This window comes from Bufo gargarizans, chromosome 9 (genome assembly GCF_014858855.1).
Source record: "Bufo gargarizans isolate SCDJY-AF-19 chromosome 9, ASM1485885v1, whole genome shotgun sequence".
Taxonomy (NCBI): domain Eukaryota; kingdom Metazoa; phylum Chordata; class Amphibia; order Anura; family Bufonidae; genus Bufo; species Bufo gargarizans.
The window spans coordinates 159,338,644-159,360,585 of NC_058088.1; the positions used below are offsets into that span (position 1 = coordinate 159,338,644).

The following is a 21,942-nucleotide window of genomic DNA, read 5'->3' on the forward strand; positions in this document are numbered from 1 at the left end:
TTTAGTTATAGCTATAATCTACAGAAAAACGTTATAAGTAAATTACTTATTTGTTACTGGCCCTATGTTATAACCTATATAATAGTCCAGGGCTGCATTCACAATTCTGCTGGTTGTATCCCAAAAAGTCAACAAGTTTATTAAAGGGGTTGTCTCACTTCAGCAAGGGGCATTAGAAAAAGTTAATACAAGGCACTTACTAATGTATTGTGATTGTCCATATTGCCTCCTTTGCTGGCTGGATTCATTTTTCCATCACATTATACACTGCTCGTTTCCATGGTTATGACCTCCCTGTAATCCATCAGTGGTGGTCGTGCTTGCACACTATAGGAAAAAGTGCCAGCCTGTCTGGTGGCCGGGAACGTGGGAGATCACATAGGCTGGTGCTTTTTCCGATAGTGTGCAAGCACGGCTACCACTGATGTGTACTATATGTCATATTGTATGATTGACAAGTAGTGAAAAGCAATCAAAGTAAGCAGACCCTGGTGTTGCAATAGTGAATTGAGGCAGTCAGTGATATATGTTAATTAAAGGGGTATTCTGTAACCGTGGGCCCCCTGCTGGTCAAGAATGTGGACTGTGCCTCCTTTCATCTTCTAGGGACTTTCATTTTGGGGTCCCTGTTCTCATGATCAGTTAAGGTCCCTGTGGTCGGACCCCACCAATATAATATCTGCCATCCTATGAATAGCGAATGACTATGTACAACTAAATTACCCCATTAAAGAGGTTTTCCTGGACTTAAATGGGTGGGCCAGTTTCCTATAATAATGGCCTATCTTTAAGAAAGGGCATCATTATCAGGTTGGCATGGGTCCAACTACCGACACCCCCGCCGATCAGCTGTCTGAAAACCGCTGCGCTTGTGCAAGTGCTGCTTTACCTGCTCGCCATCGGCATCGCAGCGGTAAGTGACGAGCGCTGTGTTGTCTTCATACAGCTGATTGGTGGGGGTGCTGGAAGTCGGAAACTGGACAATCCCTTTAAATATTGCTGACCTATCCTCAGGAAAGGTCATCAGTACCAGATATGTGGGAGTCCGACTCCCAGCATCCCTGCCGATCAGCTGTAGGAAGGGGCTGCAGCCTGTAGGGTCCCACATACCATAGGAGTTAAGATGTGTTCACATGTTGTGCTTTTCTTTGCTATTTTTCTGTGATTTTCACAAAAAATAGTTTCACGTAATACTAGAGCTGATGAGAATTGATTCTGAAATTCTGTGTCATCTGGCATCTATATGGCAGTCATGTTCTTCATAAAATATGCCTGTAATTAGTTTTAGTAATTTATCACGGATGATAATAATAAAAGAAAATATTTATCAGTCAGCGACTATTTGTGATTATTTATTCACATTGTATTTAGCCATAAGATTATCTTAGTACTTGTGTTTGTCACATTTAAGTAACTAGAGTGTCAATCACTGCAGCGAGATCCTGAAGACCTGTCACTGATAATAGCTCCGTGTGGTGCCCCGAGGGTCTGCACCTTTCCTCCTCCACATGTGTGCACCATTTGCACATTACTTATATAATGTGACAATAAACAACATTTCCAAATGTTAAGCATACAGAAAATCTCTGACTTGTTCGCCCTTCCCACTCGGCCTGCCAAAAATCGGGAATTAGATCATCTCACATAGTGCCTTCTTAAGTTATGTAGTTTGAAGTCAGTGGTTGTCAGAATAGTTACAAGGGTCAATTATTTTCTCAGTAACAGCGCCACTCTTGTCTAGTGGTAGTGGCTGGTACTGCAGCACAGCAGGATCCAAGTGACTGAGGCTGAGCTGCAGTCCTAGGAATGACCCATAAACTGGAGTAGCAGAGCCTTTTATCTAATCTCACACAAACTACTATTGCCTCTCATACATTCCACTTCCGCTCAGCCTATCCAGATTGACTCCTGCACATAAGCATGAGCCCACCACAAAGTCAGTGCATAAAGGTGGTCCAGTTCTCTTGAAGCTTTACAGTACTTTATCGCTGACTTATTTATATGCTTGTAATGCTAGATAGATGATAGATAAATAAATAGATAGATAGATGGATAATAGCTAGATATGAGATAAATAGATAATACATAGATAATAGATGATATAGAGCAGTGTTTCCCAACCAGCGTGCCTCCAGCTGTTGCAAAACTACAACTCCCAGCATGCCCCGACAGCCTTTGGCTGTGCGGGCATGCTGGGAGCTGTAGTTTTGCAACAGCTGGAGGCGCACTGGTTGGGAAACACTGATATAGAGATCAGATAGATAGACAGATAAACATGAGATAGATCAATATGAGATAGATTGATAGATAGACATATAGATAATAGAGAGACAGATAGATAAATAGATAGATAGACATATAGATAGACAGATAGACATATAGTTAATAGATAGAAAATAGATATACACAAACACACCAGTATGATCTTAGTAGGGTTCTGATTAGGAAGCACATGCAGCTCTCTTTTCTGTTTGTAATTTAGTATTCTGCATGTCCATCACTCATGGGACATTAACAGCCACCAATTTTTGTGCAAAAAAATGAAAAAATGCCCAAAGGTGGTTGCACACGGAACATTTTTCAGAATAAGGCCTCTTTCACACTACAGTATGTCCATTTCAGTGTTTTGCGGTCCGTTTTTCACGGATCCGTTGTTCCGTTTTTTTGCTTCCGTTGTGGTTCCGTTTCCGTTCCGTTGTTCCGTTCCGTTTTTCCGTATGGCATATACAGTATACAGTAATTACATTGAAAAAATTGGGCTGGGCATAACATTTTCAATAGATGGTTCCGCAAAAAACGGAACGGATACGGAAGACATACGGATGCATTTCCGTATGTGTTCCGTTTTTTTTGCGGACCCATTGACTTGAATGGAGCCACGGACTGTGATTTGCGGCCAAATATAGGACATGTTCTATCTTTCAACGGAACGGAAAAACGGAAATACGGAAACGGAATGCATACGGAACACATTCCGGACCGCAAAACGGAAAAAAAAAACAGCAGTGTGAAAGAGGCCTAACACTGCAGGTTTTGTGGCAGTTTTCATGCAGCTATTGGAAGTGGATGTAATGGGAAATATAAAGGGAACATTTCTACTCCTAGCTGCTGGATTCAGCTCCTTATGCTTAGAAGAATCGCCAATTCTGTCTTCAGCATATGACCTGGAAGGGGGCTATGTGGCAGTATCTGGCAAAAAGCTATGACAGATACAAGTCACTAATGTAGCGTGATAGGGAAACTATAGGGAGAGACTAAGAAAATATAATTGGGTAGATTTTAGGGAATTTGATTAGGGAAAGCTTTGAGAGAGTGAGAGGCTGGTCACACTGGGTTTAATATAGCTGCTTCACAGAACAGAAAGACAGCTTTTTTTGTTTCAAAACCTCACTTTTCTACACTTCATAGGCTTATTACAAACACATCACTAGCATTCTGTTACAAATGCTGAACAGTAAAAAATGTCAGTGTATTATATCCATGATATTAGATGCATAGCATTATGGCAAAAGCATTTTTGGCAATAACGCCATTTTTATATCCGTGTTATTGAACCTATCTTTCAAAGACATTTTACTGCAAATATTGCATTGTTATACCTGTTTTATTGAATGCTTTACTGCATCAGACTGTGTAGTTCAAACACATTTTACCACAAAAATTGCATGGTTATACTTTTGATATTGAATGTATAGTTCAAAAACTTTTTGCAGCAAACATTGCATTGTTCTAGCCATGTTACTGAATGCATATCTGCATCAGACTGTGTAGTACAAAGACATTTTACTACAAAAATTACATTATCTCCATGATATTGAACGCATAGTTCAAATACAATTTATCACAAACATTGCATTGTTATATCAGTATTATTGAATGCATTACTGCATCAGACCGTGTAATTGAAAGACATTTTATTACAAAAATTACACTTTTATTCCCATGATATTGAATGCATAGTTCAAAATTCTTTTACCTCAAACATGGCTTTTTTATGTCTGTTATAAAATGCATTACTACATCAGACCATGTAGTTTAGTGACATTTTACTTAAAAAATTGCAGTTATACCTGTGATAGTTAACGCATAGTTTAAAGACATTTTACCACATTGTTATATTCAGGTTATAGAATGCATTGCTGCATCAGACTGTGTAGTACAAAGACATTCTACTACAAAAATTGCAATGTTATACTCATGAGTTTGTATGCATAGTTCAAAGACAATTTACTGCAAACATTGCATCGTTAAATCTGTATTATGGAATGCATTTCTTCATTAGATCATGTAGTTCAAAGACATTTTACTACAAATATTACACTGTTATTCCTGTGACATTAAACACACAGTTCAAAAACATTTTACCACAAACACTGCATTGTTATGTCTGTTATTGAACGCATTACTGCATCAGACCAGCTAGTACAAAGATATTTGACTGCAAAAATTGCATTATTATACCCATGATATTGAACACATCGTTCAAAAGAATTTATCTGAAATATTGCATTGTTATATCTTTGTTTAAAGATATTTAACTGCAAACACTGAATTATTACCAAAGAAAATTGTTAATACCAGTGTGCAGTGTGTTTGTAGAAAGGGAAGGACATTTAATTGAACCTCTGTCTTTAAATTACAGAACACACACTTACAATTTTGCTTGTACTGTTCAATAATCTGTGTACCAAACCTATGACTTTACATTTATATTGAACTTATAATAAAATGTCTTTAAAATAGAAGACTGCAAAATGAAAGACCCAGACCTTGTCATCAGAGAGTCCGAATGTGGGTAGTACAGCACCAGCCATCCAGTAGTAAGTCACAGTTCTCCCTAGCTGCCAATAGGTGCTACATTATTATTATTGAGGGCAAAGAGGAGGACATTGTGAACCGGATGGCTCAGCTCTGAGTCTTACATTGCAGCTTGAAGCTAGAGGTCACAGTATACCTCCTGCTCCTCCTTCTTGCAACAACAGAAAAGCCATGTAGTTGCATCCTCTCTGTCTTCACTTCCCTAATCTAGCGGGTGCCTTCTTTTTTTCCTAAGAAGAAGCCACAAAACCTAGTGTGCTATGGAAGATACCCAGAATAGTCCCCCTGTTGACTTGGGTGAAAGCAGTCACCGTTTCGACTGCCATGAGGAGGAGGTTCAGGAGAAGGCGAGCGGATCCATGAATAGATGTTTTGGTGGTGGGGCTGGTAGTAGTGGCACTTTTAGCCACAGTGGTAGTGGTAAGGGCAGTGGAGGCGACTTGGGGCAAAGATGGGAATGACATATCACAGTCTGATAAAGGTGACAGGGACGATGAAGATGACGATGATTGTGTATTGGACAGGACCTGGCTGCTTAATTAGGATGTTGAGGAGGAGGTAACATTAGAGGAGGAGGGTGGTGGCCATAAAGAGCATAAGCATACAACATGACAGACCTAAGCCAAGCTTGGCTACCACTGATTCTGTGAAGCGTGTGCGAGTATCTTCTGTTTGTCAGTTTTTCTCCACAATGCCGGTAGACAAAAGCATTACTGTGTCCATGATCTGCAGGATTAAAATAAGCTGTGGGGGTTCAAACATCAATGTAGGCACCATGGCTCTATTGCAGCACATGAAGTGGCATCACCTGATCCAATGGCAAGATAGAACTGGCTGCCAGTTAGCACAACAAGTGTGACCTCCTTCTTCCAGTCTCCTTTGTGACAGCCAGGCTGCATGAACATGCAGTACTGTCATCATCGTCATCCCCAGGTACTGCTTCTTCCACTCAGACTGGTGCGCAAACTTAAAAGGGTTGTCTCTCTGTACTGTTTTACCCAGCCTCCAATGTCATTAGAGAGGTTTTTTAGCATGGCAGGGGGCATCGTAACTCCCAAACAGACACAGTTGTCCTCTGCTAGTGCAAAAAACATCACCTTTGTCAAAATGAATGAGGCATGGATTTGTGAGGATTTTCACAGACCTCTGGCTGAGGCTGATGAATAGATCTGTCTTTGCTGACGGTGCCACATCATGCTGCTGCCACTGTCTGCCTGCCTACCATCATGTTCCATACCATATGGCGGCTGCTGCCACCTCAATGCCACTGCTGCTTTCTTCCTGCCTACTATCATGCTTCATTACGTATGGCTACTGCTGCTGCCATCATGCCACTGCCGCTGGCTGCCTGCCAACCATCATGTTTCATACCAGATAGCTAGCTGCTGCTCCCTGCTGCTAATCCCACTACTGCTACTTTCATTACAGATACTGTACACAGCTGCCTACTACTGCTAATACCCCTAAACAACTGCAAACATGTCTACTGCCTTGTCTGTTCCATGCTGGGCTGCTACTGCTGCCACTACTATTGCATCCACATGCCACTGTTACCCTACCCTTTCACCTGCACACTATACTGCTGCTGTTCCCAATTAAAATGGAGAATTTTTCCAGGTTTATTTAAAACAAGCCACTCTTTCATCTGACAATTAACACTTGTGTGTGTATAAACAGGGGAAGGAATTTGACTCACATTGGCGCATAATTTTTGGACACTTGGTCCCAACAAGCCACTGTTTTTATTCCATAACACCATGTGTGTTTAAAGACTATCTGTCCCCAATTTTTTGGGATGCTTGGTCTGAACAAGCCGCAGTTTTTCTTTCCTATAACACGGTGTGTGTTTAAGCACCATCTGACCCCAGTAAGGGACAATTTTTAGAAGCTTTCTAATATGAAAAAATATAACACATGCGATGACACTGTGTGTTTTTAAACACGCTGTTTGTTAAGACCGTCAACTACTTGTTTATCCATAGCTATATATGTCTGTGTTATCCTACATTATTTGCTGTTGCTGTCAATATGTCAATATGCTTAATATTTTTGAGGCCAAATTGAACATACTTGATTAGTGTAGAATTGATTTGGGCACAATTCTAATTTTTGGAAAAATTTGACGAATCGGTCACAGTGAATTTCAAGAAGCTCACTCATCTCTAAACCAAACACCATATTAGCATGTCCATGGAACAGATGCATGAAGAGAGAGATGAACTGCTCTCAGAAAACTCCAGTCCCCGCCCGCCACATGTCATCCTTGTTTGTTTAGCTTTGCTCAGGAGACATTATAATTTCCTCCAAGGTTTGTGTTTTGTGAATATTGTGAAAAAGTTATGTGTTTTGTAAATATTAGCAGAAAATGATACTTAGTATCTACAATGTTCATGACATAAAGTGTGTGTTCACCTTGATCTGCATAAAAAAACTGAGCAAGTACATTGCATTACTTTTACTAATATGGAGTTACAGTCTGTATCATATTACTGAGCTGCATTTAATACAGTTCAATTGACTTCAGAGCTGAAATTTCCCAGCATTCATTGCCTTTGAGTGGAGAAGAGAATGCAGACCAGCAATGACATTTGCTGAAAACATAAGAGGGATAGCAAAATGCAAAAAAAATAAAATAAAATCATCATCAGAGGATGATTGAATGTGCACAACGGCACCATGACTGATCTTAGTACAGATGGTAGATAACAGAGATTGGCAGACTATGCATGTTTACTGTGGAGTAATAGCTTTCGGCTGCACTTGCGCTGGTCCCACAGCTATCTCAAGTGCATGCTCCTCTTTATGGCACCATAGGCAGAAAAAAATGGCTTGACAGTATGATATATCTATGATGTAGCAGCAATGATGCAGGAGAACGATGTTTCCATATAGCTCTGTTGGAAATGCTCCTGGCACATAAGATATGGAAACACACACTGAGGATGCTTATCAATAGTTTTGCACCTGTTTTTTTTTTTTTGTGCACACCATTCTTGCACAAAAATGTGTGACGTTTCTCACAGTTTGGAAAAGTGCCAAGAAAAGATTTATACAAATTTTAGAAAACAGTGCTCCACCACAGGAAATTTTGGTCCATTGTGCCGCTGTATGCACTTGACTTGGGGCTACTACCGGGAATGTTGCCTAAGTGGTCCCCTGGTATTCATCCTTTTATTCCCATATAGGGATCTGAACTTTGCTGCAGGGGGTCACCAAGCTGCTACCTCTAGCTCTTGACCTAGAAGTGGCACCAAGAGGACAGGCAGAGGCACAGGCAGAGGGCAATCTGAGATCAGAAGTTTGTGCAACGTGGTAAAACAGGCAATAGGTCAGGGCAGGCAGCACAAGGTCTATTCGGTGATCAGGCAGAGGTCAGGATAAGGGAGGTCAGAATACACAGCACTGGAATACCTTCACAGGAATTAGACAAGCTAGGATGTAGAAACTAACAAATCAATTCTAACAAATTGATTTTTCTCATCATCATGGCTTCTTCTCCTGTGAAGGGCAGTTCCTACAGATAAAAAAGCGCCCCCTCTGCCCCAAGATTGACAGGGCAAGACATTTAGCCCAGCCCTAACAATTTCCTGTCTGTGTCTTTGCTCTGCTTAGCAGGGCAAGGGCACCTTTTTGCTCAGGCACCCTCCCATAGAGAGAGGTGCCATATAGACTGCCTGAAGTCAGTGTAATAGGTTGGGGACAGACTAGCCAGTTGACATGTTGGCCCTTTGTAGAGAGTGTGCATGCCCTATAGGAGCCCACACAAGCAGGATCACAAGGAAGGAGGAGGAGGTGGCCATGGGTGTCACAGAACATAGCTCAATGGGAGAAGTGAGTTCTCTGACGGCCATGATGGCCATCAGAGGAGAGATGCCACTGACTATGGACTGTTCATTACAAGTGCAACTTTATCTGCAAATCTGATGATTTTGGTAGGACTGGCCGACCATCTCATATGTTTGGAGGACAACCAACCTTTTCCAGATGACAGATATCAGGGGATTTCAATTGCTCAATGCTTTTGTTCTGGCAGCGGTCTCTATCCCTCGTCTCATTTACAACACATGCCTGCTTCGCTGAGTCGAGGTAGCAGTAGGACATGTGCTTAGCCAGTCTTAGGCCATACGTCACATGCAGCAAGGCTGCATACGTTCTCCATGCTGCCAGCTGGCACGTCTGATGTCGGCTTATGATACAGCAGAATTACCATAGAGAAATAAACAAGACAATAATATTGACGAGATGCTAAGTAACTTTTTTTTTGTTTCGTTCTTGATTTATTACATCACCTTTCTGTTGATGTCTACCAGTAAACAAGCCAAGCACATTCACTTGTTTTGCAATCCACATGACAATTATTGCTTAGTTCTTCTGGGATAACCTCCTCTGGCAATCTCTTGCTGGCTGCAATCTCATGATATGACCCTGGGTTCAAATCTGAGCAAGGACAACATTGGCATGGAGTTTGCATGCACTCTGCCTGTTTGTGTGGGTCGTCTATTCTACCATCAGTCACTTCCTCACAAAAAAAAATCAGCTCATGCTGTGAACAATCCAGTAAAATATATACAGGTGGCCAACAATTGAACTGTTTACATAAAGAATGGCAAATGAGCTGGCAAGGATTTCCTTTACATCAGGAGCAGAGACAAAAACTGAAAAGTCCAGGAATGACCAAATATAAAAAGCATGGGAACTAGAGCCACAGTGTGACTGCAACAGGAATAACTGTATCCATAAGTTGTATTGATCTACCATATCTTATATACTGTATAGATTTACTACGCAGATACGATTATGGTCAATGATGAGCATTTCTTTTTTCTCAGTCACAGTCCGATGATGAAAATCTGCCATGTAATTTGGAGAAAGAAGACCACTCATCTCCAAGCCCTCCCTCAACTCCATCTGTGTGCTCCCCACCATCATCCTCATCATCTTCCGTACCTTCAGATGGGAAAAACATCTGCTCCAGTTGTGGCCTGGAGATCCTAGACAGATACCTGCTCAAGGTACCGATTTTTTTATGTGTACTGAAATACTAATGCTATACAAAGCCAACGATCTTACGTAAACTAGTAAATGGTGACTTGTGAAGTATTCATGGGTACGTGCAAAAAAGGGAAGGGGTGTGTTAAATCTTGTTCCTTGACAGCACTGAGCATCACTCTATGTGTCCTCAAACCATGACAGAGGCCTGGAGACACGTTCCTCCCCGAAGGCTGAAATTACAACATGGTTGGGGGGTTCAGTGAACAGTCAGTAGTGGTTCTTGCTCTTATAGATGGCACTGTAAGGGTACAACCACACAGTCAGATTTTTTGATGCAGTTTTGGAAGCCAAAACCAGGAATGACTTCAAACAAAGGAGAAGCTTATTTGTCCTTTATACTTTCTCTTTTTTTATGATCAGCTCCTGATTTTGGCTTTCAAAACTGCACGCAGAAACCTGACCTTACCCTAAGAAAAGCATATTTTGGGGGCATGTGACTGACATTGGTTAGGGGATGCTGTGGCTGTTAAATTACAGTAGCAGCAAAGTGGATATAATTTTACCAAATCTCATCCTCAAACTGTGGACAAATTCCAGGTGGAAATTGACCTGCCACGTGGATTGTGGACTTTCATTCCAGATTTCACCCTTTGCATCCACAGCAAAAGCCACCTGTAAAATATGTACAGTTTTTGCTGTGAATTAAACCGCAAACTCAATGGTGCATCAATAGATATCTTCATTGCGAGCTTCTGTACCCTAAGATGTTAAATGAGGACACTGTGACTGGCAAGTGTATGTGCCCTTGTCTTTAATATTAAAGTTTCCATAAGTTGCTTTAGGTTATACTTCACATTGTAGTCCGTGTCGTGGTTGTTGATGCAGTAGTCCCATTCAGTACATGCACTTGGCTATGCATATTAATTTAAAGGGGTTGTCCAGGATTTTACAAGTGATGGCCTATCTTCAGGATGGAACATCATTATCTGATTGGCGGAGGCTTGACGCCCTGCACCCCCACCAATCTGTTGTTTCAGGGTAACTTCTGTTTTGTCCACTACACAATGGACAGAGAACCACATAGCGTAGTGGACAAGACTGGTTACAGCACCACTGCTTCCATTCACTTCAATGTGAGCTGCAGTAACCAGCTCCACCAGCTCTGACACAGCAGTTACCCTGAAGCAACTGATCGGCAGGAGTGCAGGGCGTCAAGCCTCCGTCGATCAGATATCCTGAAGATAGGTCATCACTTGTAAAATCCTGGACAACCTCTTTAAAGTTAAAGGAACGCTGCAGACAGAACTGATTAGTGCATGACCTGGGGGGAGGTGTATGACCTGACGGAGGACGCGTGACCCAGACGTTCTCATTTTGGTGTCATTTTAATCCATGATTCGTGTTCCTCCTCCTTCAACCTTGAACTAGGCATAACACTGTTTATCATAAGGGGAATTTTTTAGGTCAGTTTTGCCGGAGTCTGCTTTTTTATAATTTCATAATGTGCACATTGATAAATTTAGCTCATCTGGGGGTCATTTATCAAACTGGTGTAAGGTAGAACTGGCCCAGTTGCCCATAGCAACCAATCAGATTATTTTATTTTGGAAAACTCCTTTGGAAAATGAAAGGTGGAATCTGGTTGCTATGGGCAACTGGGCCAGTTCTTCTTTACACCAGTTTAAAAAATTACCCCCATAGTTTTTTTTTTCTAGAGAGGTTACTCCAGTTTTTACGCACTCCTCTCTACTGGAGTGACGGGGCTTAATTTTTTTCCCTGACATTGCATTTGTGAAATCTGGCATACACCTGCTCGCCTAACTAACCAATTTCTCTTTTTAAATCAGAATTTCACTAAATCTGAAATTTTGTGTGCAGAAATAGCACTCTTCCAAAAGAGACCTCAGCACTTCAACATAGCTAGATTTGTACAATTCTTTTATTATGAAGGCAAACGAATGCTAATGTCTCAATCCGAACACATATGGGGGAGATTTATCAAAGCTGCTGTAAAGGAAAACTGGATTTATTGCCCATAGCAACTAATCAGATTCCACCTTTCATTTTTCAGAGCGCCTTTGGAAAATGAAAGATGGAATCTGATTGGTTGCTATGGGCAACTAAGCCAGTTTACCTTTAAACCAGTTTTCATAACTCTCACCCATAGGGACCTTGCCCTAGATAGAAGGGGAAACCTAGTGAAAGATGTGAAACCTGTTAACCACTTCATTACTGGGCCAATTTTTCAGTTTTAGCAATAAGTCTATCTAACTGCAAATAACAAGTTAATTTCTGAGTCAACCTACATGTATTTGATATTATTTTTCACGGGACACCTTAGTCCTTTCTTTTGTGCCATTGGATGACAGCTATAATATTTATTTATTTTAAAAGGAAAAAAGGAAAATTATGAAAAAATTTATATTTTTCATTTCTTATAAATTTTCTTCAGTTTCTAAAGCCATTTCCATATGTTTTTACCACAAGACTTCAAAGGACTGAAGCGCATTTTGGATTTTAGCGGCCTATTTTTCTGTTGCTGGTTCTATGGCACGTACTGCCAGAACAGATGTTGTACAGCGCCAAAACATTAGAAACTCCTTCAAAGTGACTTTTTTATGTTGCCCCCCCCCTTAAAGTATTTAGCTTGGAGAAATTTGGACTTTTTAAGCTTTTGCCTTTTTTATGCTTTGTTTATCAAATGAAAAAAATATGTGTGCCTATGTACGAACAACCTCCTCCCTATATAAAAATTTTTATGAAACCAAAAAGAAAAAAAATAAATGTGCGTATATTGTATATTTTACACACACAACCTTTTTTATTTTCTTTATTTCACTTTTTATATTTTTTTATTTCTTTACTTCTTTTCGTTTTATTATTTATTTAGTTTTTATGTTAAAAGTGAATTAATCCTTTCCTGCCACAGTAAGCACAAGAAGGGGTTAATTCACAGACTACAGGATCACAGTTCATTTTACAGCCAGAAGGGGGGCACACTCGCATCAAGAATAGTGGGCCCCTGCTGGCTTTTTTACTTTACATTGCAATGGATCGCTGTAACACACAAGAATGCCACCCAGAAAGTCCACTTTGGCTGGTCTCTGGGTTTCTAACGGTGACAGCAGCAATCTAATCAAAACACGGTCACAGAGATCTGCAGCACCACGGGGCTTTGGCAGATCATAATGTAACTCAAAGCTTTTATATGTCAGGTTACAGATAAGAGCCTACCATTATAACATATATAGTCCTGTGGAAGTGTTTTTTAATGTGAATTCAAAAGATTTAAAAATAAATAAGGTTACGCAGGCTAAGTGAATAAATATATTTACTGTGATTAAATATAAGGTAAAACAGACAAATTCTTTGTCCAAACTACTTACAAATTTGCTTTAATTTGTACATAGCCATTATGGACGTGTCTTTATTTACATTAAAGGGTCACTGCAGGGGTGAACTAGAAAAGGCTTGGCCCACAGAAAATTTTTGAACACCCCCTTCCTTAAACAACTTTCCTGCAAACTACCCCCCCATAACCTGTATGCTCCCTTACTGTCCCAAACAGTTTTTATTCTTCCTTAGTGCCCTCCCACAGTAGAATACCCCCTTAGTACCCCCTTCACAGTATTCATGCTCCGTAGTGCCCCCACACAGTAGAAATGCCCACTTAAATCCCACACAGTTGTTATGATCTCTTAGTACCCCCTTCACAATAGAATGTCCATTTACTACCCACACACCGTGTGATGCCTTTTAGTGCCCCCACACAGTCGAATTTCCCCCTAGTGCCCTCACACTGTAGAATTCCCTTTTAGTGCCCTCTTATTTCCCTCACACAGTAGTCCTGACCCTTTAGTGCCCCCCTGACAGTAGTGCTGGCCCCTTACTTTGTCCCCTGTAGTGTTAATAGAATTCAAAAAGTAATATTCACCTAGCCCCATTCCCTCAGTGAACTGAGCACATCCCGCTCTCCCCTGCAGTCAGTTTATCTCGCCTGCAAGGCTGACTAGGAGAGTTGACAGACCAAGAACAGGCTGATGAATGATCATTTGCCCATGCACTCTTTTACTAAGCCCAGCAGGTGAGAAGATGTCACTGCATTGCGCCAGCTGGGTAGAGCATGGCTGAGGAATGAGGCCTGGGCCCTCATGGATGAAAGACACAGCAGTAAGACTTTGTATTGAGCCCATCTCCTGGAGCAAGAAGAGAGAGAGCATGATATATGAACCCTTCTCTCTCTTCGTTCTAGGCACCAGTGATGGTCTTAGAACTTAAATGCTCACTAATCAAAACTTTTGATATGTTTCTATGACATATCAAAAGCTTTTTGAAAACTCTGTGACCCTTTAATGCTAGCCATTATTGCCTAAAATGCTAGGAATTATGAGGGACATTTATCATCCCCGATTCGCCAGAAAACTGGTGTCAAAAAGTTCAAAATTTGGCACATGTCCGTTTCAGCCCCTGCTCCCCACCTTTTCCAAAAATATGGTGGAGCAGGACAATGAATAAGTGTGGGAGAGGCAAGGCATATTTATTTTAATATACACCAGACAACTGCTGATATAGATTTTGTTTCTGGTGCACAGACCTGCATAGATGTGCCACAATTATTAATAAGCGTGTACCTCTCAATAATTGTGGTGCATCTGACTCCAGAGAGAGATACCGGTAGATGATGACTATAGTTAAATAACCATATGTTAGAAAACATCTTCCCCTCGAATAAGCATTTTAAAAGAGATCTCCAGAACAGCATGCAGTCCTAAAAGTACTTGACTGTTGTATGGACTTTTCTTTCTTTCATGTACTTTTGATCATTCCTTAAAACAAAATCAAAAACATTTTGGACTTTCTCCCCACACATATGACTCATGTTATGACTTTCTCTGATAATTGCTGCTAAAGAGGAAACAGAGCGAGGGTAAAGCAGGCATGATGAAATGACAGGTGACCTTCAACCCCACTTGGTGACTGGCAGTCACTTAAAAGAGATATGTTCTCTCCACACGAGTAGAGTTTATTTTCCATTACTGGTCATAACCCATATGGACCTAGTTTTCTGTTTTCTTTTACCTTCTTTCTTTAAGGAAACAAGTGATCTCTACTCTGAATATTTTGCAGCCTATTCATAAATACTTTACATAATTTGCTATTTTTTTTTAAATGTAGATCTATATTCATTATACATTTTCCCTACAAAAGACTACATGAAATTCTGGTTTACCGGTATCCACATAATCTCATGCGAGAGGATTTTTTAATAAGCAGTTTAATTTCCATTTTTTGTATATGCATAATAATTTTCATATGTTTATTGTTAGTGGTTCCTGATACATATATACATATATATATATATATATATATATATATATATAAAAATATATATATATATGTATCAGGAACCACTAACAATAAACATATGACAATTATTATGCATATACAAAAAAAATATATATATATATATAAACTCATTATTATTAATGATCTTACTATGTGCCGTTAACACAAAACTGTGTAGGAAACGTTAAACCCGGCTGAACTGTCAAATATTACACAAAGACCTAGATAAGCTGATAGCATGGGCTAGAACATGGCAGATGAATATTAATGTTGACAAATGTAAAGTAATGTACCTGGGCCACAGTAATCATATGGCTACCTTCACATTGGATGGATTACAACTGGGGACAACAGAACAAGAAAATGACTTGGGTATTCTGGTTACAAGTAAGCTAAGCAGCAGTACTCAATATCAGGAAGCAGCTGCAAAAGCCAAGAAGATGTGAAAAAAGAGAAATAAAAATATGTGGTCCCAATGTAATATTACCCCATTATAAATCCCTCCTAAGGCCACATCTTGAATATGTTTTGGGCTCCATGTAATATAAAGGATATTGGAGAGCTAGAAAGGGTTCAAAGATGGGCGATCAGATTATTAAATGGGATGGAAGTTCACTCTTCTAATGGGAATCTTGAAAATCAGGCCTTTTTAGCTTGGAAAAATTACACCTTAGAGGTGATCTCATTTAAATGTATAAATACATGTGTGATCAATAGAAAGAACTGTCAGGATTTACTCATTTCAAGGACTTTACAAAGGACCAGAGGACCCTCATTACATGTGGAGGAAAGGCAATTGAGACATCAGTACAGGAAATGATTCTTTAAAGTTAGAGTAGTCAAACTGGAATGCCCTACCTACCCCAACAGGTAGTAACGCCAGATACTAGGTCATCATATAAAAACAAGGGTTAGATGCTTATCAAATAGCAAACGACATTGATGGATATAATTTATCTAGCAATTTATGATGTATACTTGATCTGAAGTTGATGGACCTGTGTCTATTTTCAACCTATGTAACTATGTCTTCAGCCAATGAACTGATCATATGTTGTCCTGCTACTACATTATTCTGGAATACGATGAGTTATATGTGGACCCCATGACATTGTTAGCATCTGGCATCAGGGGTATGTTCCTAGGATTTTTTACCCAGTGACCTAGGTCTCTTTTCATATTCAATCTCAATCCTTCACCAGTGCCCCATGGTATCTTAGGTTTTTCAGAGCCTGACAACACCTCCACATGATCTGCTCCTTTGTATATTTCATAGTTGAGGTCCAATCTTTTATTTTTTTATTTAAAATAGAAGAGTTGGCCTCCTTCTGAAATCTATTGTTCATGCCACTGGTATTTTTACGGTTCTACTGTTTTGACAGTCCACTTTAATTTCTGTTCCTTTTCTACAACACCAATGTGCCAATGGAGATCAAGATGACATCTTCCTCCATACTAGAACCCTTGTGATTTCCCTGCTGACGTCTAATATGGACGAACGTTCTCTGTTTTACCGTCCTTCTCTTGTGTAAACATGTCAGATGATCTTTTCATCTGACCAGTCACAGATTCCTCATAGAATTATAGTATGAAGAACATTCTTCTCCGTTGCAGGTAAAACTTCTTTTCATCTCTATTTATTTCAAAGGATGACCCCTAAGATTAGCACTCGGATGGAGAATGTCCCATGACAATTGGTTGGATTAACACTAGCCAAGTTCTGACAGATGTGGCTTGTTAATGTAAACACACTCAGTTGTGTCAAGTCTTTACTTCCAACCACAACCTTTCAGTATAGCAGAGCTACCTCTATAGTGTCCTTTATATGACCCAGTGGCCAACATCTAGTGTGTATTTCAAGAAAACCGCTATTAAAGCTGACTGCTCTCAATAGTGTGAAATAACAAATAGATTCCTATATAATAAGAGAGCAGCCGTGTCTGACTTCACAGCAATGGAAATGAGATTAGGATTATATCAACATTGCAAATAGAAAGCCAATAGTTGGAACCTATTCTCTGGACTGGAAAATATTTTCTATATTTTTAAAGGACATTGGGTGCTTAGGGCCTTAGGCTTACCAAGTTGTAGGCAAAGAAGACAGAGGTAGTTCTTGATCTTGACCTCTTCTTCTTTCTCGATTGCTATATGAGTAGTGTAAACCAGCGGTTTTAACACGTTCAGAACCTTGGACGAGAATGCTCGACCTAACTTGCAGGTACTTAACGCACTAGGACGAGCATTCTCATCCTAGGGTTAATGCGCTGCCCCACAACTGCTGCCGCGATCAGCAGCAGGGGCCCGGCTGATACTGACAGCCGGGCCCCTGCTGTATCTGCCAGCATCGGTGAAAACACAGATGCCGGCGGATTAACCCCCTGTATGCCGCGGTCACGCTGACCGCAGCATACAGGGAGTTTGCGGCAGCTTGTACATCCCCATCGGTTCCCTGTGCTGCGGTGACGGGGAACTGAGGGTTGCTATGGCAGCCCTGATGCCTTGAACAGGCATCGGGACTGCCAGCTACGGAAGCCCAGGAGATTTCAATACAGATGTATTGTTCTGTATTGAAACAGGGATCAGACCCTGTCACATAGTGGGACAAAAAATAAAGTGAAAAAAGAAGTTAAAAAATGAAAGTTTTACAAAAAAATGGAAAAAAGAAAAGTAGACATATTAGGTATCAAAAAGGCATATGCCCCCCAAAATAGTACCAATCACCTCATGCCATCACCTCATGCCAGTAACCATCACCTCATGCCACAAAAAATGAGCCCTTACCTAAGATAATCGCCTAAAAAATTTAAAAACTATGGATCTCAGTCTATGGAGACACTAAAACATGATTTTTTCTGTTTAAAAAAAGCCTATATTGTGTTAAATGTAATTTTTTTTTTAAGTAGACATATTAGGTATCTCCGCGTCTCTAGCAACCTGCTCTATAAAAATACCACATGACCTAACCCCTCAGGTAAACACCATAAAAAATAAAAATGGTGTAGAAAAAGCCATTTTTTGTCACCTTACATCATGAAAAGTGTAATAGCAAGTGATCAAAAAGTCATACGCACCCCAAAACAGTGCCAATCAAACCATCATCTCATCCCTCAAAAATTCTACGCTACCTAAGACAAAAAAATAAAAAATCTACGGCTCTCAGACTATGGAGACACTAAAACATGATTTTTATTTTTTTGTTTCAAAAATGATATTATTGTGTAAAACTTAAATTTTTTAAAATAAAGTATATATATTTGGTATTGACACGTCCATAACAACCTGCTCTATAAAAAATATCACATGACCTAACCCCTCAGGTGAACACCATAAAAATAAAAAATAAACGGTGTAAAAATAGCCATTTTTTGCCACCTGACATCACAAAAAGTGTAATAGCAAGCTATCAAAAAGTCATATGCACCCTAAAATAGTACCAATCAAACCTTAATCTCATACCGAAAAAAATGAGCTTAAGTCGCCCCAAAAAAAAAACAAACTATGGCTTTCAGAATATGGAGACACTAAAAAATAGTCATATTTGGCATTGTCGCGTCCGTAACAACCTGCTCTATAAAAATACCACATGATCTAACCTGCAGATAAACATTGTAAATAACAAAAAATGAAAACGGTGCCAAAACAGCTATTTTTTGTTACCTTGCCTCACAAAAAGTGTAATATAGAGCAACCAAAAATCATATGTACCCTAAAATAGTACTAATAAAACTGCCACCTTATCCCATAGTTTCCAAAATGGGGTCTTTTTTTGGAGTATCAGGGGGTCTTCAAATGTGACATGGCAGCTTAAAATTATCCCAGTGAAATCTGCCTTCCAAAAACTATATGGCGTTCCTTTCCTTCTGCGCTATACCGTGTGCCTGTACAGCAGTTTACGAACACATATGGGGTATTTCTGTAAACTACAGAATCAGGGCAATAAATATTGAGTTTTGTTTGGCTGTTAACTCTTGCTTTGTTAGTGGATAAAAATTGATTAAAATGGAAAATTTGCCAAAAAAGGGGAATTCTGAAATTTCATCTCCATTTTCCATTAATTCTTGTGGAACACCTAAAGAGTTAACAAAGTTTGTAAAATCAGGTTTGAATACCCTGAGGGTGTAGTTTCTAAAATGGGGTCACTTTTTATGGAGTTTCTACTCTATGGATGTATCAGGAGGTCTTTAAATGTGACATGGCAGCTTAAAATTATTCCAGCGCTTTCCAAAAACCATATGGCGTTCCTTTCCTTCTGCGCAATGCTGTGTGCCCGTACAGCAGTTTACGACCACATATGGGGTGTTTCTGTAAACTACACAATCAGGGCAATAAATATTGAGTTTTGTTTGGCTGTTAACCCTTGCTTTATTAGTAGAAAAAAATTGATTAAAATGGAAAATCTGCCAAAAAAGTGAAATTCTGAAATTTCATATATATTTTCCATAAATTCTTGTGGAACACCTAAAGGGTTAACAAAGTTTGTAAAATCAGTTTTGAATACCTTGAGGGGTGTAGTTTCTAAAAGGGTGTCATTTTTGGGTGGTTTCGATTATGTAAGCCTCACAAAGTGACTTCAGACCTGAACTGGTCCTTAAAAAGTGGGTTTTGGAAATTTTCTGAAAAATTTCAAGTTTTGCTTCTAAACTTCTAAGCCTTCTAACATCCCCAAAAAATAAAATGGCATTAACAAAATAATCCAAACATGAAGTAGACATATGGGGAATGTAAAGTAATAAATATTTTTAGAGTTATTAATATCTATTATAAAAGTAGAGAAATTGAAATTTGGGAATTTGCTAATTTTTTCAAATGTTTGGTAAATGTGGTACTTGTTTATAAATAAAAATGACATTTTTTTACTCAATTTTACCACCGTCATGAAGTACAATATGTAGCGAGTAAACAATCTCAGAATGGCCTGGATAAGAAAAAGCATTTTTAAAGTTATAACCACATAAAGTGACACACGTCAGATTTGCTAAAAAATGGCCTGGTCCTTAAGGTGAAAAATGTCTGGGTCCTTAAGGGGTTAAAATTAGGCGCACTTGGGGGTTGACATAAGTGAAATTCTGACTTCATGTTAAGTTTTTATTGTGTTGCTGTTTAAGTTATTCTATGTGCATTTCTGGATGATATAGTTAATATGTTTTGTCATAGTTTTTAGTGCAGTCTAACTTTATACCACTTATTAGATCTGGCTTATTAGTTTATTAATTGGCACTAATCTTAGCATATTAAGCCACACCCCTTTCTACTCTGCTCCTCCCCCTTTGACAGGTAAACCAAAAAAGTGTCTAAAATGCTCAAGAAATGTGATTCAAAGCATGTGCACCTTTTTTTTGCACAAATAACCTCTTTTTGGTGCACTGTTAGGGTGACACAACATTTTCTTACTCTCTTAATGTTCCCCCATGATGATATATTAGCCTTAGTTTCAGGTTGCATAAACTGAAACATGGGGGACTGAGTACTATATCCATCATACAGACAACTAAATTTGACAGTTAAAGTTGGTCTTGTAATGTATTCTTAACCCCTTCATGACTTGCGCTGTACATGTACGAAGCAAGTCAGGGATTTAAAGATGGCTCCCGCTCGGGAGCTGAGCAGACATCAGAGTTGCTGCATGCCTGCTGTTTTATACAGCAGACACCTAGAGACAGAGTCTGCTCAAGCATTGCAGTCTATGGGAGAAGTAATCAGATAATCGCATTTTAAAGTCCCCTAGGGGGGGACTTAAAAATAAATGTAAAAAAGTAAATTTTTAAAAAAATATAGAGAAATTAAAAAATATTAAATAAAAATAAACAAAAAATAAAGATCATTAGCACATTAGCATTGCTACATCCCAAAACACCCATATTATTGAAATATAAAAGTATTTATCCCTTGCGATAAAATTATAGATTTACAGTTTTTGGGTCGCTTCACCTACCAAAATAAATTGAATAAAAAGTGACAAAAAGTCATACACACTCTAAAATGGTATCATTAAAAAGTACAGATTGCCCCTCAAAAAATGAGAAACTTATGGGAGTCAGAATATGGCAATGCAAATAAAAATTTGATATTGCTATAATTGTATTGACCCAGAGAATTAAGTTAATAGGCCGGTTTTACTGCCTAGGGAACGCCATGAAATGAAGCCCATAAAACTATGGCAGATTTGCATTTCTTTCCAATTTCACCCATTTGGAATTTTTTTCCAGCTTCGCACTACATCATATGCAAAATAAAATGGTGCCATTGGAAAGTACAAATTGTCCAGCAAAAAAAGCCTTAATTCGTATATGTTAAAGAAAAAATGAAAAAGGTCCGGCTTTAGGAAGGCAGGGAGTGAAAAATGAAAACAACAACAACAAAAAAACGAACGGAAAATTGCTGTATCCTGAAGGAGTTAATAAAAGTTTTACTCACTATGATGAGTTCTATCCAAAACATATTTTCTTGTATTTCACTGAAATAAACACCGAAAACCAGCAATCATTAATTTTTTTAAACAGTGATTTATAATCTGCAATTCTAATTATTGTCTCTATTCCTTCCAGGTAAATAACTTAATATGGCACGTCAGATGTCTCGAGTGTTCAGTGTGCCGGACGTCTCTGAGGCAACACAACAGCTGCTATATCAAAAATAAGGAGATATTCTGTAAAATGGATTATTTCAGGTAATATCCGGACTGCCATGAGCCATTTGAATTAATGGATGAAAACTGAAATTAGTTTTTATTTAGGGAATCCTCTTTATGGAGATAGAATTTATGCTGTTTTAGTTGCTTTTTCCACC

The 21,942-nt window shown here is 39.2% G+C and overlaps 1 protein-coding gene across 1 annotated transcript in view; it reads left to right on the forward strand.

Annotated features, from left to right (window-relative positions):
- The window catches only part of LHX6 (LIM homeobox 6), a 149,538-nt gene that overhangs the window by 37,652 nt on the left and 89,944 nt on the right, over nt 1–21,942 (forward strand). The window contains exons 2-3 of the mRNA XM_044268728.1: nt 9,648–9,830; nt 21,702–21,823. Coding sequence (XP_044124663.1) covers nt 9,648–9,830; nt 21,702–21,823 — 305 coding nt within the window. The remainder of the gene's footprint in view (nt 1–9,647; nt 9,831–21,701; nt 21,824–21,942) is intronic.